Raw genomic sequence first — 25,655 nt, 5'->3', positions numbered from 1 at the left:
CAAGATTTTATTGGGGAAGGGGAACAGGACTTTATTAGGGAACAGTGTGTACTTCCAGGCCTTTTTTCCAAGTCAAGTTGTTGTCCTTTCAGTCTTAGTTGTGGAGGGCGCAGCTCAGCTCCAGGCCCAGTGCCGTTGCTAGTTGCAGGCTGCGCAGCCCACCATCCCTTGTGGGAGTCAAACCGGCAACCTTGTGGTTGAGAGCCCACTGGCCCATGTGGGAATCGAACCGGCAGCCTTCGGAGTTAGGAGCATGGAGCTCTAACCGCCTGAGCCACCGGGCCGGCCTGAAGAAGTATTTTCTGTGGAGGGGTACAAATCCAAAGTGGCAGGGACCTTGGGGATCATCTTGTCTAGTGATTTTTCATGTTTCGTTTTCGGCAGAGGAACTCTTCCATATATAACCTTGCACGGAACCCCAATGTTTACAGTGCAGAAAGCTTGTAAGAGAGGGACCCAGGGCTCCATGACGGCCCATTAAGGGGTTGTGCAAAACGTGAGCTACATAACTCTAGCAGGCACCCTTTACCTCCTAGAATCAGATTTTCATAGTTGTGAATAGGACAATTTCCAGCAGATGGCAGTACTCTCCTGAAGAAAGGGATGCCTTTTGAAAATCTGCACAAAAGCCTCCTCCATATGCTGCCTCCATAGGGCTGAGCCCCAAACACTCAACACTGGGAAGTCAGTGCTTCCCAACCTGCTCTGGGTCTACTTAGAAAATGATTCCGTTTGTAAAATACAGGGAAAGAGCGGAAGTGCAAAGGGCAACTGGCCCTGGGTGCTCCCCTCACTGCTCCCCTCACTGCAGGCCCCGCCCACTGGGACATGCTCTGCCGAGACTCGGCTAGACCCTGCTACAGAGCAGTTTGAAAACTGCTGATCTACTAACTAGTTCAATTCTTGTGTTTTGCAGGTGGGGACCCTGAGGTGCAGAGAGGGTGAATGACCTACCCAAGGCCATAAAACCTAAAAGTGAATCGAGCCCAAGTCTCCTGACTCCTTTCCCAGTGGTCATTCCATTGTGTCCACATTAAAAAAACTTCACTTACTTTCCCATTTCTGCTAGATAAAACAGGGTCAGTTGCTGGTACATAATTCTAAAAGAGGAACGACAGGAGAAAAGCAGTTTTCCCAAGATGAAGGTCAAGAAGACAAAAAAGGAAAAAATGTATACCACGCTCTACCCGGGCTTGGGCACCACCTTGCCCCGAATGACTGACATGGTTCAAGGTACAGGAAATTGATCAGACTGAAGCATTTGATACCAGCGATGGGTTTTTAGAAATCGAGCTTTATTACTTATTTTTTGGCACCAAAGTCAGTAATTCATAGAATAGGTCACTTCAAGCCAAGAGTATCGGGATCACCACCGCCCAGCAGCACATCTCACACAAGACATTCAGTATAGAGGAAGAGATCCCTGGCCGCTGCCTAGACAGTCTAAGATAACGAATCTTTCCATCAACAGATCTCGACTCTTCTCCGAAAAGCCAAGCTTTGGGTTTTTGTGGTGGCTTTAGTCTGGCAAATCTATCATGATTCATTAGTCAGAACAAGTAAAGCAACACACAGCAGTTCCAGGTCCTCCCTGACATTTTTATTAACCCCTGCGTATGGACGCTCCACTCACGTATAAGGCAGTCAGCCCTTCCTAAGTCAACCTGGAAAACAAAGGAAGGCGCCTGCCCTGGTTCACACAGCCCTAGTCATGCAAGGCCCGAATCCCAAATGAAGAGGACAAACAGTGCTTCTCGGTTCCCTGTAACAAGTGGGAACAGTCCCAATCCCAGACTCTAAGCTATCCCTGATGCTATTTAGAACTACGTCAAATCCACATCAGGCACTTCCTCTGAATTTCTAATTATTTCACAAGTTGAGAAAGGCAAAGCGACCATATATCCCAGATGTACAGGTAAGGATTCGCCTCAACTATTAAACGACACTTTAAAAGGGACCTTATGCATGTTTGCTCTTTCTGGGAACAGGGCAGCATGGGGGTGGGGGTCGGGGGTGTGGAGTCAGAGTGGTGGGCTCACTTCAGCTCAGAGTGAAATGCTTAAGGTGTTACCTACTTTCTGAAAGTTACTAGAGACAAAGGAAACAAAAAATGGGATTGAGGGCTAAACACCTTTCCTCATAATTTTTGCAAAAGTGAGAAAGGCCAAATCCATTTACTCTGTCAGGTGGACCCGTTAAGAAGTCATCAGACGACCTAGATTTTGTGACCCATGAAAATCTCCTTTCCTAGTCACAAGGTACAGATATATAAAAATACATATTGGTAGATTTCTAAATCTGGACATGACCCTCCCAAGCCCAGTTGCATTCAGTTGTTTATTATCGCCCCTCTGCAGCAAAATGGTGACGGTGGGCGATGGAGTGACATCAGGAACGCCAGAAGGAGGAAGTCAGAAAACCCTTGGGGACAGGAATCTCCTTGTGCTGCAAACATTTCTGGTCAAGGAAAGATGAAGAAAACAGAATGATTTTTTGATAATACTGCTTCTAACACAACAGTTGGAAGGAGCTTTGAGGGCCAATAAGTTCAAGTTCCACGGGACAAGGGTCAGCAAAGGACAAAGTGAGTGAGAATAACAGTTGTGGGGAAGAATTGTGCTTGTGCAGGCCTGCAGCAGAGGATGAGAGCTAGGCTATTTTCATGCCTGTCCTACTCTCGTCTCCCACAACCTGGCCTCATCTTTCACTGTGGTTATTTTTCCAACTGGGCTACCAGAAATTGGAAGTCAGTGGGCGGTCTTGGCTGACATACCACAGAGTTCTGAGTTATTTGTCAAAACGAACCTCGTAAAAATTTCGGCACTGGGAAACACGAGAGGAGTCTGGCTGACAGTGCAGTCTGTGCTCATGGAGAACAGTTCCCCAGACCTGAGACTGAGAAAGGCACCTTGGCCAACTTGCCCAAAATGCACTGGTGAGACAAGAGCCATTACAAAGGTTTTACTCATCTCTTAGGGTAGCTTCCCCACAGGTGGTAAGGACAATGACACCGAGGAAAGAAATATGGCAGCCCTTAAGGTTAAAGGGGAATTATGGCCCAAAAGGTAGGGTTTAGAAAAATCCAGAGGAAGAGACTGCAGTCAAAGAATCTGGAGGTCCAGACACGGGTGCATATGAGGCCAACTACAGTTTGGGACGTGTTGGTCTAAGGGCATCTTACCTCCAAGAACTGCTTGAGGCGTATGAAGGAACCCATCTGTCCTGAGCTCGTGATGGCTTCGATCCTATAGAGAGAAAAGTCACACCTATGATTTGCATCTTTTGGAAGGGAGTTAGGTACACTGTTGATCTGAGGGAAGGAGTAGATCAAATGACTCACAGAGATGTCTTCTAGACTAAGGATGCCGTCGCTCTCCAAAGGTTCCCAGCCTTCTTTTCAAGGAAGGGGGTAAAGGAGAAGAGAGCACTCTTCCTTTCTGAGGTTTTGTGATCAAGTGGGATGGGGGTTGCCAAGGCCTTTCCCCCACTTGAAATGCCAATGAGTTGAGAAGAATAAGAAGGGTACGTAAATATGAATGCCACACAGTGTCAAGTAAACTGGTAGATAAGTCAGTTTCTCCAACTGATTTATCGAGGGGGTTTCACTCCTTGGTTTAATTCATAACTCCAGGTAATCACCACCCCCAGATTATCTGGGTAAGTTGGCAAAAGAATAGAGTTTAAAAAACTGTCAGGTATCTGAACCCAACATTCACCTAATTTGTTTTTTCACTTAGCCAACAGTGTTTAAGAGAGCCTCTTATTAGAGTTCAAAAGTGTTTATTCAAATATCAAAGAGGAGAAGCACGGGAGTAGAAGACGTCACACTTAATACAAGTGTTTTTGTTTGTTGGTTTTTAAATTTTTTTTAAATTGGGGAATATTGGGGAACAGTGTGTTTTCCCAGAACCCATCCGCTCCAAGTCAAGCCCTTGTATTCAATCTGTTGTGGAGGCAACTAGCTCACTGGCCCACGTGGGAATTGAAGGAGAGATGAAGGGAGGAGAGAGACTCCAACTAGCTCACTGGCCCATGTGGGAATTGAACTGGTGACGTTGGTGTTATGAGCACTGTGCTCTAACCAACTGAGCCAACCGCCGCCCCAATACAGGTGTTTTTAAGCGAGTCACAAACAGCTCGTAACTGCACCCAGGGGTATTTGATGTCATGAGTTTTACCCACCGAATCCCTGGGGTCTGCTCAACAGGTCGAGTACCTGGGGAAGTAGTCCTCTCTGATGAGAAGTATCATCTTCCAGAACTGGGCCTGATACTGTTTCATGAGGGCATTCCCACACACCTAGAGGGAAAGGGAGGCATGGTCAGAGCAGGGAGTGAATATTTGCACTCATACAAGAGATCCAGCAGCACAATCAGTTCTCTGCCTTGCACGCCTATCAAGAATTTCAGTCACAATGCCACTTAGTGAGCAACCAAAGCAATGAACAGAAAAATCCAACTTTCTTCTGAAGTGCTACTCTGTATTTAACCAGCCTGCCAGGTAGCCAGGTGCTTCAGAAAATGTGAACCAAACTTAATGAACTCTTCTTTGATTCTACTGAGTGGAAGCCTTTTAGAAGGTCTGGCACACCTCCCAACCTTAGTTAGCAGAGAATTCAGAACCCAACTTGGGTTCTCAGTGATTCAGGATCACTGTTCATGTACTGTGACTTCAGGAGTTGTCAGGTGACCAGAAACTATTGGCATTATAGGCCAAATGGCCCCAGGTTTGCTATGGCATGTGCCTTTTTTCTTTAAGTGTGTCCTTTTCCCAGAAGCCCTTAGCCCTACCCTATAGTGATGGTCCCTTATAGGCAGAGAGGACTGTATAGAGCCTTCTGGACGAGGGTGATACCTGACCCACGCTGGTTAATCATATTTTCTGTCCTGGGAATTAGGAACCGCAATGGTGGGACAGCAGTGCCCCTACACTGAGTGACCACACTGAGGCTGAGGGACATAGCCCAGAGTGGGCATTTATTTTCTCCACCGTGCACAGAGAACTAGAGGAAGTTGGCCTACAGAGCAAGGAAGGGGCAACTTTCAGGAAGAGCATATAGGAAAGACCATGTGTCCCCAGAGAGAGACTCTCGGTGCCTGGTGACATCCCAGTTCCTGGTTCCAGGCCCTCAGGAGACTCACCTGTACTCCTCCCTTTAGTCCTGGGGGTCACTTCTCTCTCCCTAAAACAAATTCTCCTTTTTACTTGTGCTAGGATGTCCACTTTTCTGTTCTTTACAATAAGAAGACAGACATCCACACAGAGAAGGAAAAGTAAAGTGGGAAGAGAAATCCAAAGCTAGCTTTGTCTTAGGGCTCAAGAGAGAATCTGATACTGGACCCTAATGCTGCTTCCCAACACCTCTAATTCTGTCGTTTCCCCACTCGTGTCAGGCAGTGGCCCAAGGCTGCTTCAACCACTGGCTCTCTCATGGCACATCTGCATTACATACCTCCAAGAAGTCAAAGAGGAGGGTGGCTGTCACATCGGACAAGGGCTCCATGTTTAATATCTGTGCCAACCAGCGCCAGCCATGATTTAAGCCATGAGGATGAATCTGGGAGGAGAGAGACTTGGTCATGATTTGATCTCATTTTATTCAGAGATCTAAACTCCCAATGTTGTCATCTAGCCATTACCAAATGGATGTGAACCCCCAGTTCACGTAACCCAAGTTCACGTAACCCAAGCACATGCCGCAGGGCGTAAATAATACAAGCCAGGCCAATTCTGTGTTTAAATGCTCCAACATAGCGGAACCTACTCATTCTTTCTCGGATCCCTACAATACAGCCCTGTCAGCTTCAATTTCGGGGATTCTATTGGCCAACAGTTAGCCTAATAGACTTATTTATTATCTTGGTACCTCAGCACAGAACCTGGGACACAGCAGGTGCACAACAAAAACTTCTTGGATTCACTCAACAGATTCCTTTCTCTGTAGGTCTCCCAGTCCGTGCACTTCTGCATTTCGCTAATCTGTCTCTCTTGAGAAAAGAACAGGCCTGGCAGGTTAAGGCCCGGGACCCCAGCCGTGGTCCTGTCATTGTCAACTGTGTGTCACCGACAGCTTGCTAAGCCTCCGTCTGTCCATCTGTGAGTAAGGTAAGTGACCTAGATGGCCTCTAAGGCAACCAACTAGGTCTAATATGACAATTTCTTGCTCTTCTATTAAAGTCAGCTAACCTCAACGACTGACTTACAACAGATTGGCATCTCATAGACTCTTTTATAAACTCTGTTCCTTAAAGCCTCAGCTGCATTGGTCACTGAACAAATGATTCTGATGACCTAGAAGCTTCCTAATAATCACCACCAGCTTCTCTAAGGCTACCTACGAAGCAGCAGCATACTTGAAATTGTCATGCCACTAGATGCCCTCTCTGAAAGAAGGGCACAGCTTCCTGCAGACAGAATGCCATTAGGGCCCGACCTCGCACTGCTGGCAGTCAGCCTTTACTGCTACCTCTTGTTGCTTTCCATAGGGCCACCGGAGCTGGATGATGGCAGCGTAGAGGCGAATCATGCCAGACATGCGTTTTAGGAAGTTGTCCTGCTGCTCCACCTTGGAATCCTTCACTTGGTAGCCCAGCATCCTATGTGGGAAGAAAAACTTCATTGGGACAAGGCCAAAGTGAGGGTGACAAATCCGAGATTACTTTTCACGGCCAGAAGGAACACTATCTCAGTATTAATACATCATTACATATTATTACATGTGACCAATACTTGGTTGAGAACACTGATATCCATTATCAAATGTGTATACCATATAAGCCCTGCGAGGTAAACTCACGGGTCATACGTATCATTCACGAATAAGGAAGATGATCCTCAAAGAGGTGACACAATTACCCATTTGTGCGAAGCTATTAAATGACAAAACAGGGAGAAAATTCCAAGACGCCTGGATTCTAGATCCAGTATTCTTTCCATTAAACTCTATTGATTATTGGCACCTAAGTCCAAAATCCAACAGCTGTCCAGTTTGCATAGAACAATCAAGACTGATAGAACATTCACAGAAAAGCTGTGAGAAGGAGGAATACAAATTCTATTCCTATTTCATGAATCGACCTAGGGCCAGGAAGGAGAAAACCGACTTCACCTCTGATAGTCTTCCAAAGCCATGCCCTCCTTGAAAGCCGGGTAGAACGGAACGGAGTACGGACACTTCTTGTGCAGATGTGCGAGAATGAGGTCCCCCACTCTCGGGTGCAGCTCCCAGATCCCAGACGCCACCACTGCGATGGGGAACGCTGCTTCATGATGAGAGGCCACTTCCTCCTCTCCTTGTTTCTGGGAATACAGAGATGGGGGCACGTGAACACTCCTCGAGAAAAGCTGAAGGGTTGTGCGCCAGCCTCTTCCCACACCTCTGGCAACCGATTTTCTCACCACAAATTTCTCCGCCAGTTTGTACTGGACGAAGTCCAGGCCGTGTGGGTTCAGTGTGACGGATACAGAGCGCCCACCAGATTGAACAGGTTTTCCAGAGAGCAGGCTGTGGATCTTGTCAAAGATCTCCTTCAGCTTTGAGCCTGGGCACGAGACAGAGAACTTAGAAGACAAGTGCAGATCAATCTAGCTTCACCATTGTCAGAAATACAGAAGGACTCTCCATATAGCCAGCTGTGTGGCCCTCCGGAAGTTCAGGGTCTAAGAGCAAAATACTGATGCAGGGAAGTAAACGACATCAGATACATGTTGTGAAGGACGCGAAAAGTACGTGAGAACACGGTACTATGTCAAAGGAATTCCTTAGTTGGGAATGCACTGATTCTGAAACTGACACGTCAAACAGAAGGATGAACAGTATGGAAATAAGTGCTGACTTGTTATAGACCCCATGATGTCCCTAACGGAGTCATTGGCATGTCTAGGAAAAACCTCCTGGAGGATTTCCTCAGCTCACAATGGTTCCCCCGCTTTCTGAGGCCTGCCTTCTTCCATCCTCAGAGACACAGAAGTGGGTTCCTGGAAGCTATATGTGTATGAAAGCTCCTGTGTGCCCCACCCCCCCACCATGGCTACAGGTAGATTAGGGTAATCTAACTGAGCCCATCAGCCAACTGATGGAGTCACTTCCTTGAAGTGGCTGGCCCTGCAACTCCTACACTTGTGAGCAGCAGGACCTTGCAATTGCCACGTGGACCAAAGAACAACAGCCTATAAACTAAGAATGGGCATGTACAGAGGGAAGACGAGATGAGAGAGAAAAGGGTCCTAAAGTTTCTAGCTCTAGACACCTAATGCCATTCCTGCCATTACGTTCTGTGAAATGTCTGTCTTTGGGACAAAGGCTTGTGTGTGTGTGTGTGTGTGTATGTGTGTGTGTGTGTGTGCATGCACACACATTTGAGTGTGTGTGTAAGAAGATCTGAATTAGTTTCCATTACTTTCAATCAAAATTTAAATTAATACAGTGTCTCCAGCTTCGAAATACCCTGCCAAGTTCCTCATTAGTCTAAGTAATGTTACCCTAATTAGATGTGGAGAATGAAATAGAGGAGGCAGTCATGGGGATGAGTCCCAGGTTTCCAGCTAAGGCGACGGAGTAGATAACGGCACCGGACAAAAAGCAAGCATAAGGAAGATGACGCGTTCAGATCTGAACACATTAAACTTGAGTATCTGAGAGCCACCTAGGCAGAGATGTCCCTCAGGTAGCTGGACCTACAGAATCTGAGGAATGAACCAGAGATAGATTTGGGAGTCATCGGCATTTAGCTAATATTTGAAGGCATGGGGGTATGAAGAATGAGAAGTGAGGGGTGAGAGCAAATCCCTAGGAAACACCTACAATTGAGGTAGAGGTGGGAGACAGAGGAGCCCACAATAGAGAAAGAGAGGTAGGAGGAGAACCTGGAAATTAATGCTCCATAGAAGCCAAAGGAGCAGGGTTTCATAAGAAAGGGTCAACGGCACCAAATGGAAATACAAGGAAGACCAGAAAATCCTTAGAAGATGTAGAATCAAAGGAAATATTTTAGGATGTGAGTGACTCAAGCATGTTTAAAGGGAAAGGAACCTGTAAAAGGGAGTAATTTTGCAGAAGACAGGAGAGAAAGACAATAAATGATGAGGCAACATTTTGAAGGAGATGGGAGGAGATGGGAACAAAGGCGGCGGCAGAAGGGTAAGCGTGGGCCAGGACACCTCATCCTTTGAAACAGGAGACTAAGAGGTAAATACAGCTGTGTACAGGTGGAAGGGGCAGACATCGGAGGACCTCACACCTGACGTGGTCTCGATTTCCTGATGAAGGAGGAGGCAAGGTTATCTCCGGTCAACTGAGGGGTATAGACTGAGGATAAGCCTGAGGAGAGCGGGATGGTTGTCAAGTCTCCTCTCCCCACTTTGCTGTTGCTATCAAAGGAAATGGCACTTTAAATTCCAGAAAGTGATACGTATTTATTTATTTATACCTTGCCCTATTCCAGAAAGAATTTTAGGCAGCAGCAAAGTGCTATGTAAGGTCTGTCATATAGCCTCTCAAAGGCAGAAACTGAAACTTTCCTGTGCTTTTTAGGCAACAAGTTAATGGGGGGAACTGGGACCCCCTACGTCAGACCAGCTTCCCAGCCACCTGGCAGCAGTCTGTAATTTGGAGGCTCCCACATCTGGAGCTCTATAAAAAATGAACCTCTGTTTCTAGAGAAGAGGAAGAAGGATCTTTCCCGTATGGCTCCTACTCTCTAAATCTCAGTCTTTGGGGAGAAAAGGGAGGCTCTTGAGTCTGAAACAGCTAATGAAGGACAAAAGCAGATACAAGTCACATCCTAGGTTCCCTTAGTGTGTTTTCCGCAGTCAACTGTGAATTTTAGGTAAGAGCCATCCTAAATAATTTATTATTAACAGATAGCTTATCTTAAAAAAAAATGAGTCAACATTTTTTTCAAGGTAATCAAGCATAACGATTACCTTCTACGTGGTGAAGAGGAAACAAAGAAGAGTAAACTAGGATACATGTAACTTACACACACCTGAGCAGCCTGTCAATGCTTGTTCGAACGTACTATTTATAGGAACCTTACAGAGAAGTTGATCTGGACTCTTAAGATAATAAAATGAAGTGAAGGGCCATGTTCTAAACTCCTCCGACTAACCTGCAATGGTGGAGATCTGGCTCACGGGGATGGTGGCCGCCTTCTGAAGATCCATCTTTATCTTTTTGGCCTGCCACAAGAGAACAGTGAGAAGGCAGACAGTGCTCTGAGAAGCCGAGTAGCTGCCATTAGGATTAGGGAATATGACCCGCTATCTGCATTGCTTTGGGACGCGAGGCTGTTCAGAGCACCATCGGACCCAGGCAATTCCCGGCTTACACCCCATCCTACCTGACTGTCTTTGCTGCTGGTCAGTCCCTCACAGGCCAGCTCGCACTGATGGGAGGCCTCCTGCAGCTGCTGGTACCACTGCATCGTACTGTCCTGCACCTTCACCTGGAGGTCTGAGGAGAAACAGCTGTATTTACTAAATGTGGTATGAGCCAGGTACTGTTCCAATCACCTCCTGTGTGTGTTAACTGCTTTCACTGTTACAATAACCCCAGGAAGGAAATACTGTTATTATCTTCGTTTTATAGACAAGGAAACAAACAGGGAAAGGATAAGTAATTTGACGAAGTCACATTGCTAGGAAGCAGAAAAGCTAGATTCCCACTGATCTGGCTCCAAAGCCAGCGTGCTCAGCCATTATCCTATATTGATTCTTTTATACATTAAGTCCTCATGAAAAGTGTTGGAATCTGAAGTCAGGCTCCACGTCAACCAAAACTAAATGTAATTCCGTAAAAGTGCTGACTTTTACATTATGCAAAAGTTCTGGCAAATTGTCCTGTCGCTGAACATAATATTCAGGACACACTCTTGTTCTTTTCACATTCTGAAACTTACCCCAAGTTAAAGGATAGTACCCACACGGAAACTTACCTTCCTTCTGTTTCCCTCCTGGGCCCTGGCTGGGAGCGGGGGACTCTTTGAGGACCTCTGGGCCCTGCAGCATCTGGGACTCCTGTCGCTTGACCTGGGCCTCCTCTTCATCCTGCCTCTTCTTGTCTGCAGAGGCCCTGGAGATCTCCTGCTGTAGGTTCACGAGGAGGTCGCGCATTTCCTGCAGCGCTCTCTCTGCTGCAGCGTGGTCCTCTGCCGAGGGAAAGCCGTTCTGTCAGGGTGACAGAGGCAGGGCTTAGTGGTTATGCCCCAGGCACCCTGCAGGCTGAATCATACCTCACGTTTCCAGAATTGGAATGCTTGCACCAATGGAGTACCAGTCATCAACACGTTGACTCCTACGCTTTCCCGTTCTCTTAAAGATGATACCAAGTTACCATCTCTTAAAGGTAATACCAATTTACCATCACATCTACTGACCAACACTGACTAAATAATTTTTTAAAAGCCTGTGACAATAGTCTGAATAAAAATGATACTGTGTTTTAATTTGCATTCCACATATTAATGGTGATTTTGAATTTATTTTAAAATTTATTAGAAAATTACATTTGTGCTTTTACAAGCTGCTTAATCCTGTCCTTTGCTCATTTTTCCATTAGTGTGATGGTGGTAAAAAGAGTGATTTACTTATTTTTTCCCCCACAAATTGCAAAAGCTCTCTCTGTATTAAGGACTTTAAATTTTGGTCTGCTGTATATGTTACAAATATGTTTCCTAACTTGTCACGTGCCTCTAACTTTTATGCACTCATACCTACTGACCTTTCCACTATGACTTCTGTTTTTGTTGCTCTGCCTACACTGAATTCATACCTTTATATAATTCAAATATTCACCATTTTTTCCCCCACTGAATATGACTTCTTCCTGTTTGTCTCTTTTCTTTTTTACATTTAAACATCCAAGAAATATGAAATCAATAACATGAAAGAATGGTACAAATTTAAACTTTACTTTTATGGTCCAAATAATCCATCTTTACACCACTGATTTGAAATGACAACTTTATATTAATTACCTACAAAAAACCTTGTCTCTTTCTGGGCTTGCTATTCTGTTCCACTAACCTTCCTATCTCTGCCTAGGCAAGAAGAACCTGCTTTAACTGAAGTGTTAGAAAATGATTTTATATTTGATAATGCAAGTCGCCCAACACTAGGTTTCTTTTTGAAACAGTCCAACATAATCTTTTATTAGAATTTCACTAAATGTATTGATTAGGGCAAATCTGATAGCCTACATTAATGAGGCGTCAGGAACATGGTAAATCCTTCTGTTTATTCAAGCCACATTTTTTAAATTCAATAAAGCTTTATACTTTTCTGTATGTAAAGCACATCCATTTCAGGCTAGTATAGGTATTTTCTATTAGGCTAGGTATTTTATATTCTACCATATTTTTAACTCTTTTACCATAAAATTTCTAATTTTGACCCCGTAACTAAAGTCTCATTAAAAAAATCTAATAGTTTCCAGCTTTGTACTCTTGGATTTCAATGTAGACAATCATATTGTCATCAAATAACAATAATTACATTTCTTCACTTAAATATTAACTTTGTTTTTATTGCCTTGTATTGGCTATAACAATATTGAAGAACAGTGACAATGTGGTATATTTTTTATTTCTTTCCCAACTTTAATGGCATATCTGAAATGTAGTCTTAGATGCATACTCTTTATCAAGTTAATGAGGAATGCATTTTTATTCTTAGTTTACTGTAAGTTTTTTTTTTAATCAGGAAAGGATGCCAAATTTTAGCATATATTTTTACAACATCTGATAACATAATTTTGCTCCCTTAACTTATTAGTGAAATGAGTTTCATGAATAAATTTCGTAACAATCGAACCAGCTTTACATTATTCTTAGAATAATACCTCCTTGGTTATAGTGCATTACTCTTTTGAGGCATTGATAAATTTGAGTTCTTTATCTTTTATTTAGAGCTCTGCTCATAAATGAGATTCCATATAAGTCACTCTGACATGCACGTTAGTGTGCTATTTTGTCAGAATTTGACAATTAGAATTATAAAATTAAATGAATTCAGAAGAAGCTCAGCATCATTTCCTGTGGTCTGCACTATAAACATGTTTCATCATTTTGCCTGTTAAATCAACGAGGCCTCTCATTTTAATCCATCTCGTCCCAGGTAGTGGAAGAGAAAAAAAGTTGTTTTCTACAGGAAATTCATAAGTTTTCTCTTTTAGATATTAAAATGTGTTATAAAGCTAGTCGATTAAAAAAAGATGATCCTAGTATAAGAATAAAAACACATATCAAGGAAACAGGAAAGCATATTGAGAAAGAGCTCCTAGGATAGTATTTAGTGTGACAAGGTATTTATAAATCAGGAGAGAAATATGGTGGTAAAATAGTAAGAATATTTAAAAAAATAATCTCACACCAATCATCAAATAACTTTTAGATGGATTAAATGAGGGGAAAAAACAAATTTCTTTACATCCAAAATGTCGGGCGGCCGGTTAGCTCAGCTGGTTAGAGCACGGTGCTCTTTTTAATTTTTTTAATTGGGGAATATTGGGGAACAGTGTGTTTCTCCAGGGCCCATCAGCTCCAAGTCGTTGTCCTTCAATCTACTTGTGGAGGGCGCAGCTCAGCTCCAAGTCCAGTTGCGGTTTTCAACAATAAGCATGCTTTTTTCAATAAATTTTGGTATGGTTATATGTTGAACATTATATGTTGAACCAATTTCATCGGTTCATCAAATATTTACTGACTACCTACCATGTGTCAAGGCAATACTTGCCGCTTTTAAATATTTTAATAATCATAGCAATCACATGTTCAAAATACAGTGTTAGCTGAAAAAAGCAATATACATTTCTGTAAGGTTTTCATTTTTACGATAAGCATAGCAGGCATTCAGGATATGTTACTGACCGAGCTAAAGTTATTTCACAATCAGAAAAGACAAATATTTTTTTTTAACCTACAGATACTTTATAGCTACATGAGTCCAGTTTGGGACGGGGCTAACACACATAGCCTATCAGAAAAAAAATACAGTGTTAACAGTGGTTATTTCTATCTAGGTAAAGAGGTGACGAGTGATAATAGACAGGATTATATTAGCTTAGAAAACACGTTTGCCTTGAAGGTTCTCCATTTCAAAGACAGAAGACGGAGCCCGCCCTGGCGCCCCCTCACCTCAGAAGTGGCCCGAATGATGCCCGAGATGAGGCCACACAGCTGGTTGCCCCGGGTGCGGAAGGCAGACAGGTCCACCTTGAGCAGGTCTCTGGGCTGGTCCGAGGAGTCCAGCCGCTGGCTGAGATGCAGCATCTCCTCTTGCAGGGCGAAGAGGCCGCGCAGGCGGACCTGGCCCTCCTCCTTCCGGAGCCGCGCCAGCTCCACCTGCCTCAGGCGCTGTTGCTCTGCCTCCCGCAGCTTCAGGTTGAGAATCTACGGAGAGGGCTGTCCAGTCACTCCTCTCTGAGGGGCTCCTGGGCTCTCTTTCTACATTCCTGAGTCCTGGGCAGGGGGCGGAGGAGGCTACGTATTTTCACAGATGGGCCAGAGCAAGGAAAGGAATGCCCAGTGTCAGTCACACAGAGGCATGACATGGGCCAGGTCCTCCGTGACTGGCTGCCAGAACCTCTCTTCTGGCAGGTAACAGCCAGACACCCCCACGGCTTCTCTCAGACTCTGACCTTGGCTCTGTGACGATGCTCAGCTTTTAGCTTCTCTTGGTGCCCCAGGGCTTCTCTGGAACTGAAAGAGGAATAAATGGCAGGGAGACAGTCAGGGACGCTTCCTAACACTGGTTTACCTCTCCCCGAAGCCTCCCACTCTTTGTGATACGCTGGCCATCTTTCCACAGTGGGTCAGTTTTCTGGGTTCTGAGCCTCTCTGACTCTTTTGATACTTAAGGACTGACCAGTCCGACATTCCCAGCCTTAACTCAGAGAGACTCACCTCTTCTCCATCACTTCCTGTAGGTCCTGGAATTCTTTATGATGCTTCAGTTCCTTCCGTTCATCAAACCGCTTCAGTTGTTCACATGCCATCTCAGACAGGGCTCGAACCTTCTTCTCCTGCTCCTCCTGCCACTGCCTTAGGCCCTCCTGAAAAGGATCAGCACCTGCTCTCTGGACTCCATGACCGCCTCGGTCACTTCGCCGGGTGGGATACACTCCCATCAATCCTTAATTCCATCAGAGATACTCAAGGGCATGGAACCACCTGCATGTTTCTCAGAACCTCTGCTCAGTCACCTCTCTCCTCTGGGTTGATCTTGAAATTCAGCTGTTCTGGAAAGCTCTTCCAGTTTGCCCCATGAGGTTATAAGCCAGGAAGGGCCATGTATTTACTAACGTCTATCAAACAGCCTTATACTTCTAACCTTTCATTTTGAACACTCTTATGAGGGTTTTGGGATGATCTACAGAAATCCTTATTATTCTAATTCCATAAACCTGCTATGCACATTTTCATCTCACTCCTTTCCCCATGTTATTATCTCTGCCTAGATTCTTCCCCCCACCTACACTTAGGAAAGTCCTTTTCCTTTACACCTAAAGGTATCACGTATTTTATTGATTATTCATGACTCTACTCTCATATGGTTTTTAAAGGCAATTTGACATTTTAACTACCAAATTTTATGTATATATGCTTTGACTCTAGTTCCACTTTCGGAATGTATCCTGAGGAAATACTTGTGTACGTGTGCAAAGACATACGTACAAGGATGTTCACCATAGCCCTGTTGACCACGGCAATAAACTTGAAATAATTTAAATTAGCCGGGGAAAGATTAAATATATTAGAGTAGGCCATACTAGACAATACGCTGCAGCCTTTCAAGAGGGTAAGATGCTATCTATACTAGTATGGAGATATGTCAAAGTGTTCTGTTAAGACATTATGTTATTACACTTTAAATGTTATTTTAAAGCTTCCAGGGCAAGAAGGCAAATTTAACACAAGCATATATATCATCTCCCCCGAGACTCTGTTTAAATAAGAGCTGGGAAGGAAAAAAAACATTCAACAACAGAGAGCACATGAGGGAGATCATGTGCAGGGGAAAAGTTTCTATATACTTCTTCTGGAAGGTAGTCCGTGGAGGAGCGGTGATTGACAGAGCAGAGCTGGGGAAAGCTGAAGACATGGTCGGTCGGTCTCTCTCTCTCTCCCTCTCTCTCTTTCTCTCTCTCCACCTCCACTGCTACCACCCTAGTCTAAGCAACCATCACCTTTTTTTCTTCAGTGCCAAGGTAAATGCTTTAATGAGTGTTCCTATCTTTCACTCAGATTATAACAGTCTTCTAACTATATCTTATTTATTTGTCTTGTTTATTTTGGTCTCTCCCCACCATCAGACAAGTTCTATGAGGACATGGATGTGTGTCTACTCTGTCCACTGTTTTATCTAGTCCTCGAAGAGAATCTAGCACATAAACGCTCAATAAATATTTGTTGGCTCAGTAAATAAATGAATGAGGACAGATGCCAGAAGACTTTTACTTTATAAACTCATGTACTCTTTCAAAAATTGTACAAAATCATGCCTTGCTTTCCTAATAAAAAAATAATAAAGTCCAATACATTAATTAAAATAGTGCTATTCTTTTCCCAAGAGGCTGTTAAGGTCCAGCTTCTCAGTATAACCTTATCGAACAACCTCACATCATCTTCAAATTTTGGAGAAGCAAATGGAAACCAGGAAAGCCTGCGTACTTTTCCCAAAGCACTTGAAAAAATGGAAGAGAGTGGATATGAAGCCAGATTTGACTTCAGAGAGCTTTCCCTTGACTGCTACACGATATTATCTCCCCAGAAGAATCGGGAGCTCCTAGCCGGTGAGACACAATGATGAGTATACAGCGGGCATTCATAAACCCTGAGGAACTGCACTTAAATATGGCTCCCGAGGGTCAAGCTTGCCGTGCTTCATGGGTCACTTACTGTTCCTTTCATTCTGTGCACCAGCTCATACATTCGGATGCAGCCTTCTACTTTGGCCCCCCTGGAGGACTGAAGTACCATGGGCTCTGCATGCTGGGACTCAGGTCTGTCCTGCACAGACAGAAGATGGAAAGATTGAGCTTTTAAGAAGGTACAGTTGGTGTTATCCCTTCTAGACAAAAAACACATCCTTACTTAAGAACAACATCTAACAACAACAACAAAACAAATTAGACTAAGTATGCTTTTCATGATATCGACCTTGTTCTAATTGTTTTCCTTAATAAATTGAAGTTTGTTGCATTTGGGGCTTTTCTTTTCTTTTTTTGCTTTTCTGCTTTCTTGTTTGTTTTGATCTGCCCAGCAAACTTCTCCCCCTTTCTTCTCATAAGGGTCCACTTGCGCTAGGTTGGTTTGGATGGAGCAACCCCAACCCACATCCCCAATTCTTCCTCCCTCCTTGCCTCAGGGGTAAGCATGTGACCAGCTGGCAATCGAAGTCCTCTAGTCCCTGTAGCCAGTATCGACTTTAGCAATGAGGCCTATGAGACACGCTAGGCCAGAGTCCACCTTTGGATTTCTCTGATGGGGCTATCTGGGAAGGCCTTCTCTTCTTTTGGGGATGTTAACCTAAGGAGATATGGGTCTATGGCTACCAACAGCCATCTTGCCATATAGAGTATATCTGAAAAATGAAACCAAGAGGGGCAGGCAGAATTGAGAGATGGAGAAGCAAAGCCCTGTGTCCGGGTCACTGGCTCACGTCAGAAATAATGTCAAGCAGAGATATACAGAGGGTCTAGATCTAACTGATTCCAAATGCACTCCTCGTCTCCCTGGTTACAGGCGCTAATCAACATGAGCTAAACTGTACCATAGTTGAACCATTCATCTGTTGAAAGACATTTAATTGTTTCCAGTTTGGGGATATTATAAATAAAGCTGCTATGAACACTGGTGTACAGATTCTTCTTATGTGACGGTAAGTTTTGATTTTGGGGGGAAAATGCCCAAGAATGTAATTGCTAGGTCATCTGGTTAAGTGCATATTTAGTTTTTAAGACACTGCCAAGCTATGTTCCCAAATGGCTGTATGTACCATCCTACTTCCCACCCCAAATGTATAGGAGATCCAGATTCTCCCCATCACTGCCAGCATTTGGTGTCACTACTTTTTATTTTAACCATTCTGATACTTTTGTAGTACTATCTCATTCAGGTTTTAATTTGCACTTCCCTAATGGCTAAGGACGTTGAACATATTTTCATGTGCTTATTTGTCTTCTGTATATTGTCTTAGGAGAAATGTCTGTTCATATCTTGCCAATTTTCTAACTAAAGGTTAAAAAGCAGGCTGTTTTTTTAACCATTGAGTCCTGAGAGTTTTTTTATATATTCTAGATACAAAACCTTTGTGAAATATGTAGTTTTTACAACTATCTTCTCCCAGTCAGTTACTTGTCTTTTCATCTTCTTCACAGGATTGTTCATTTTGATGAGGTTCAATTTGTCCATTTTTACTTTTATGGATTGTGTTTTTGGTGCCAAAACTAAAAATTCTCCACCTAGCCCAAGGTTCTAATTTTGTTTTTGCCTAAAAGTCTAACTGTTTTACATTTAAGTTGGTGATCATTTGAGTTATTTATATAAGATGTGCAGTCAGACTGAAGTTCATTTTTTTGCCTAGGATGTTCAATTGCTAGAAATAGTTTTAAAGACTAATATTTTTAAAGATGAAGTGCTAAATATAAACCCAAAACTAAACTTTATATATATAGAACCATGCAGTTTTTATAATATGAATAATCACCTGTCCTATATTACTTTTTAGGGTTACTATTTACTGTATTGCAAGTTTGTATTTGTTGTGAGTAACTCTTGCAAAGACACTTCTCAAAAGAAGGTAGCACATGAAAAGATGCTCAACATCAGTAATCATTAGAGAAATGCAAATCAAAACCATCATGAGACACCATTTCATACCCACTAAGATGGCTATTAGAACAAAAAAATCTAGAAAATAACCAAGTTGGCAGAGTTATGGAGAAACTGGAAGCCTTGTACCCTGCTGGTAGGAATGGAAAATGGTGCAGCTGGTGTGGAAAACAGTATGACAGGTCCTCAAGAAATTAAACATAAATTACCAGATGATCCAGCAGTCCCACATCTGGGTGTGTACCCATAAGAACTGAAAACAGGTACTCAAAATAATACGTGTGTCCATAGCAGCACTATCCACAATAGCCAAAAGGTTAAAAGGTGGAAGCAAACCAAGGGTCCAGTGATGGATGATGGATAAACAAAACGTGGTGTACACATACAACGGAATGTTATTCGGCCTTCCTTAAAAGGAAGGAAATTCTGAAGGAAAAAAAAAGGGAAAAAAGGGAAGGAAATTCTGACATTTGCTACAACATGGATGAACCTTGAGGACATGATGCTAAGTGAAAGAAGCCAGACACAAAAGGGCAAATAGTATATGATTCCACTTATATGAAGTACCCCCAGAATGGTCAAATTCACTGCGGAAGGGCAAAAGAACAAAGAACTTTGTCATTTGGAAGCTAAACATGAGGAACATAATCACCTTTCTAAAAAGAGCCTAGTCGTAATTTGTTGGCATAAAAATCTAACACTTGAAAAAGCACCATGATACAGTTTATTAGAAGGCTTTTTTTCTATTAACTCTTTATATTTTAAGCCAAACATGACTTTTTATATCTCACTTTGATCCAAAAAGGATTTAATGCAGCTTACAAAGGAACATAAAATATAACATTAAATATATAAAAGTCAGGAAAAATATTAAAAAGAATGAGGCAGGACCAGCTGGTGGCTCAGGTGGTTGGAGCGCCATGCTCCTAATGCCAGGTCGCCAGTTCGATTCCCACATGGGCCAGTGAGCTGCGCCCTCTACAGCTAAGACTGTGAACAACAGCTCTCCCTGGAGCTGGGCTGCCTGAGCTGCTGAGCTGCCAGGGGGGGGCGGGGCGGCTTGGGGACACAAGGCTCATAATAGCAACATGGGTCAGGGAGCTGTGCCCTACACAACAAAACTGAGAAACAACGGCTTGAACCAAAGTGGGGGGGAGGCGGACGAAAGGGGGAAAAACAAAAGAACGAGGCAGATATACATAAATACAGAGATAGAGAAGGAATGATCTCCCAGGTATATTGTAAAGTGAAAAAAACAAAAACAAAACAAATGAAAACAAACAAGGTACCCAACAGTATAGTCTACCATCTTTGTTTAAAAAAGAAGAGAAAAGAGAACTTGTCCCTGTATATCTGTATACAGTCGTCCCCCTATCCACAGGGATACGTTCCAAGACCCTCAGTGGATGCCTGAAACCGTGACAGTACCAAACCCCACACAGATTATTTTTTTCCTATACATACACATGTAGGATAAAGGTTAATTTATAAATGAGAAACAGTAAGAGCTTAGCAATAACCAATAATAAAATAGAACAACTATAATAATATACTGTAATAAAAGTTACGTAAATGTGGTCTCTCTCTCTCCAGTAATTTTTATATTTTTCAGTCCAAATCTATTCCTGCATCTGTGTACCCATCCCTCACTTGCAGTAAATAACTTGGTGTCACTCATTTCCGGGGATCCCTTGCTTCGTATCCGTTGTCTTGATATAGACTCAATGCTTTCCGGATGCCATCAATCAAAACACATTTTCTGTTTGTGTTTTCCACCCACAAATTGAATGTCTTTTTCATTGTAGCTAAACACTTATTAAGCATTATGGCCATTACTTTTGCAGTTTGAAGTACAAAACTAGCTCAAAGTGCTTTTTCCATCTTCAGAATTTCATGGAGAAAAGATACATTCTTACCACAGATCTCAGTAATATCAATTTCCTTATTAAGTTGAGAACTTTCATCTTTTGACTTAGAGGAAGCACATTCCAGCTTCTCTGTGGCATCTCCAAATTGCCAACATCACTACTGTTGCACTTTGGGGCCACTATTAAGTAAAATAAGGGTCATTTGAACACAAGCACTGCGACACTGCGACAGTCGATCTGATAACTGGGTTGGCTAAGTGACGAATGGGCAGGTAGTGTGTACAGCATATATACACTGGACAAAGGGATGATTCACATCCTGGTTGGGACAGAGTGGAACTATGTGAGAGTTCATCACACTACTCAGAAGAGTGTGCAATTTAAAACGTATGAATTGTTTATTTCTAGAATTTTCCATTGTGCTCGCTTCGGCAGCACATGTACTAAAATAGAATTTTCCATTTAATATTTTCAGACTGCAGTTGACAGCAGGTAACTGAAAATGCGGAAAGTAAAATCTTGGATAAGGGGGGGACTACCGTGTACACACAAACTATTAGAGGTAGGGACAAAACAGAGCCACAAATAGGATGAAAACTCATACAGAACCAATGATAAGTAAGGTGTGTAAATTTTAACAGCAGAAGCAAGATTCATGAGAAAAAAAACAATCCAATTGCTCATGACATTAATTACTATTTTTGGTACTAAGAATGGAGGGGAATTACTCTCTGTCAGTCTTTATAAAGTGATATACTTAGCACTGTCCCTACAAACAGCTACAACAAGCAGCAATCATTATTTTCCCCAGGGTAAGGTCACTGTTCTGTGACAATGTTAAACTATTCAACTTTGCAGCCACCACTGTCTTTTGTCTTCAGCTGATTAAAAGCCTTACCTTGGTTCCATCTGGTGTTGCTGGGGAAGCTGGTGAGGAGAAGGCAATGCTTCCGACGGGAGATGGGGGGACAAATGAAGGTTGGTCTTGGGCTGAAGCAGATCTAGAGGAGGATGAAGTCTCAGAGGGAGGTGGGTTCTCTTGTGTATGGGGTAGGACATGGTCTACCACCCATCCGGAGTAAGAAGATAGTTTGGGAACAGACATACATTCTTCTAAAACATCCTAGGGAAAAGAAGAGTTGGTTAAGCTCAACGGGCATGTCAACTGATCTAAGCAATCAAAGATAACCCACTATATGCCTTGCTGAAAATCTAAGAAGGATGCATACATACATATATACACGCATACATACATATATACCCACTACATATATACACGCATACATACATATATACCCACATACATTACAAAGACCCAAAGTAATTGTATCAACAATCAGAGATGAAGAGAAAGTACAGTAGTTTCTTGATAATGACCCTGACTATTATACTTTTAGAGTATCAGACTAAATAATCCTAACTGCAGAAAAAGGAACAATGCACAAAGACGGTCATTAAAGCATCTGCAAAAGCAATCTAAACCGCTGAAACGGAAAAAGACCACAAGAAGAATTTTGAAATAAAATAGAGTATATACAGTAGAATATTAGTCATTAAAAAATACTGATTGTGGGGGCCAGCCTCGTGGCTCAGGCGGTTAGAGCTCCATACTCCTTACTCCGAAGACTGCCAGTTTGATTCCCACATGGGCCAGTGGGCTCTCAACCACAAGGTTGCCAGTTCAATTCCTCGAGTCCCCCAAGGGATGGGACCTGGAGCTGACCTGCGCCCTCCACAACTAAGACTGAAAGGACAACAACTTGAAGCTGAACGGCACCCTCCACAACTAAGATTGAAAGAACAACTTGACTTGGGGGCAAAAAAAAGTCCTGGAAGTACACACTGTTCCCCCAATAAAGTCCTGTTCCCCTTCCCCAATAAAAAAAAAAATACTGATTGTGAATCTTATGTAATAACATACTTAAAATTCAATTTTAAGTGCAAAAAACAAGAGTATAAACACAGTATGCCTGCAATTACAAAAAAATAAAAACAAACGCTGCTACACCAAAAATCATGAAGGAAATATACCAGAAGTTATGCTTGGGTAATAATGAGTGACAGACTTCTCCTTGGCCTAATTTTCTGTATTAAATGTTTACATTCACAGGTTTATGGAGAACACAGTATACTAGTGATTCAGAGCACTGAATTTACACCCAGCCTTTCTTGGTTTGAATTGCAGTCTGCATTTCACTCATCCATATAACCTCAGGCAAGTTACCTAAGCTCTCTGTGCCCCGGCATCACCACTTCTAACATGGAATAAAGGACCTACCTCAAAAGATGCGGGGGGAGGGTGGTGTTAAGTGAGTAATAAAGGACTTAGAACAGTACCTGGCACATAATCAAAAATTAGAAGCTATTATTTTATCGAGATCAGTGGTTCTCAAGCAAGGCCAATTTTACCACCCAGTGGACATTTGGCAGTCTGGAGATAAGTAGGAGGGTGCAACTGGCACCTCGTGGGTAGAGGCCAGGGATGGTGCTAAACTTCCTAGCACGCACAGCACAGCAACAGCAGCCCCCACCCCACAACAAAGAATTATCCACCCTAGCCCAAAATGTCACCAGTGCTGTGGTCATGAAATCCTACCGAGGTCCTAGGTGCATGGCCCAAGTACAATAAACAGATATTCAACCCATGGAGAACAATCTGGACACAGAAGCAAAATGCTATATGTACACTTTATACAGTAATGAGGCTCATTTTAAAGACATATTAGAAATAATGTTGAGACAACACCTTATTACACAATCATCCACCAAAATAAATTCCAGGGGCAAGGTTTCAAATGTAACAAATAAAAACCACGATATAAAAAACACCATAAACAGAGAAAAAATTCAACTGACAAACAAGAAAAAAACATATGCAACACATATCACAGATAAAGGTCTACTATTATCCCTAATATATAAAAGAAAATATAGGGGGTTAAAAACTCTACCAAAACCCCAATAGAAAAAGGGACAAAAGACATAAACAGGTAATTCACAAATAAAGATATAAAGTTAGCTCTTAAATATATGAAAAGATGTTCAATCTCAATCAAAAGAGAAATGCATCGTAAAACTACACTGAGACCTTATGTTTACCTATCAGATAAGCAAAAATTAAAAGTATAAGAATACATTCTGTTGGGGGCCGGCCTGATGGCTCAGGCGGTGAGAGCTCCGTGCTCCTAACTCCGAAGGCTGCCGGTTCGATTCCCACACGGGCCAGTGGGCTCTCAACCACAAGGTTGCCAGGTCAATTCCTGGAGTCCCGCAAGGGATGGTGGGCTGTGCCCCCTGCAACTAACAAGGGCAACTGGACCTGGAGCTGAGCTGCGCCCTCCACAACTAAGACTGAAAGGACAACAACTTGACTTGGAAAAAGTCCTGGAAGTACACACTATTCCCGAATAAAGTCCTGTTCCCCTTCCCCAATGAAAAAAAAGAATACATTCTGATGACAAGGCTGTGGGCCAAAGGGGACAATCACACACTGCTGGTTAGAAGGCAAACTGATACACCATTGGGGGGGGGGGCATTTGGCAATATATAACAAAACTACATCTACGTTTACCTTTTGACCCAGAAAGAAGTTTATCCTGAAAATGTACTTCCCACAAATTGAAAATACACAATCACAAGGTTGCAAATAACGGATTACAACTCATTAAATAAAGTGAGAACCCATGAGTCTGTACTGATATAAATAATCAATGAAACGGGAGACAAAGAAAGCTCTGTCTTATGGTAGAATGCCAATTAACAAATGTAGAAGGAATGACGGATTAAAAAAAAACAACAAACCACCACCATTTGGCTACATCACACAGGTGACTGACTCAGGCAGCAACATCAATGAATGCTAAGGGTGGACTTCTGATGAGAAAAAGGATATATGTTAGAGTAATCTTGGAATACCTCTCCACAAAATACGAATTAGATAAGAAGGGGGAAATGATGAATTTTAAATGGCGATATACAACACATCCCAACGTGACCAGGTGATCAAGGTTAGGTCACCAGTGGTGCTGGAATGAGAGGAAGCAGCTCTGTGCTTCGGGACGTGAGTTACTGCGAACACAGCACCGTTTCTGTGATGTCCCTGCCGAGAATGCACACCCTGAGTCTACACCACACAAACCCCTGCTGGGACTCACTCGTCCTACGGAAGGTAAGGTATGTATTCTTTAAAATTGCCAACGGCACAAAAGACAGGGAAATGCTTTAGGACTGTGTCACATAAAAGTCTGAAGAGACAGGACGTTAGCTAGATTCCCAGCAACTCGGGAACGTGAGCTAAGCCTTTAACCGTCTCTACCTCCGCCCCAACGGTCCGACACAGGGCTTCGCAAATCCAGTGACAGTGACCACGCCCCCATTAAACTTTCCAGGTCCGCCCAGTGTCATCTAAAAAGGTGGTCTTTTCACTGGGAACAATAGGTTAGGTCGTACCGTTTACTGCTAAACCTGGACCTTGTAGCACAAGAGCCGCAGCGTCAGTCCATTAAGTGACTGCGAGGCCAGGCTGCTTTGACAGCACAGGCGGAGGTGCCTGACTCGCCTGCGGGTGGAGAGGAAGCCTTCAGAAAGGTACCTGTGAAATAAGGGGCGTCCCCCCAATGGCTAGAATCGGCGGAGAGGGCAGACTCCCTAAGACAGGGTGATGCGCGCACAGGAGTCACGAAACAAATGCGGGTAGTTAGAAAGGACGCCCGGGTTCCCGAGGCAGGCACCGAAAAGGCCACAGCGCCCTCCGAGGCCACTGCTCACCTCGCCCCGCAGCAGCCAGTCGCGGTGGTAGCAGAGGCGACCTTTATCGGAACTGCGCAGCGCCTCCAGGGTCTCCCAGCAGCGACCCTCCGACGGCATGGTCGGACCTGCGGCAGTTTCTAGAGCAGCAGCTTGTGACAACACAAGTCCTCGAATCAGCCACCTGGAAACGGGTACTCGCTTCCGCTTC

The 25,655-nt window shown here is 43.3% G+C and overlaps 1 protein-coding gene across 1 annotated transcript; it reads right to left on the bottom strand.

Moving 5' to 3' along the window:
• GLE1 (GLE1 RNA export mediator) lies at nt 1-25,655 on the bottom strand. Its single transcript, XM_081065971.1, has 16 exons — nt 25,466-25,655; nt 21,597-21,821; nt 16,896-17,006; nt 14,901-15,049; nt 14,636-14,696; nt 14,133-14,387; nt 10,935-11,166; nt 10,341-10,453; nt 10,110-10,179; nt 7,399-7,541; nt 7,109-7,299; nt 6,467-6,596; nt 5,453-5,557; nt 4,217-4,299; nt 3,182-3,245; nt 1-2,457 (listed from the first exon to the last, which is right to left on the bottom strand). Exons 1-16 carry the CDS (start codon nt 25,562-25,564, stop codon nt 2,389-2,391), a joined length of 2,100 nt encoding a protein of 699 aa, XP_080922097.1. The 5' UTR covers nt 25,565-25,655; the 3' UTR covers nt 1-2,388.

This window comes from Rhinolophus hipposideros, assembly GCF_964194185.1.
Source record: "Rhinolophus hipposideros genome assembly, chromosome: 11".
In the NCBI taxonomy this organism is placed as follows: Eukaryota; Metazoa; Chordata; class Mammalia; order Chiroptera; family Rhinolophidae; genus Rhinolophus; species Rhinolophus hipposideros.
The sequence above is the reverse complement of the archived record's forward strand: the minus strand, read 5'-3'. Positions and strand labels throughout refer to the sequence as shown.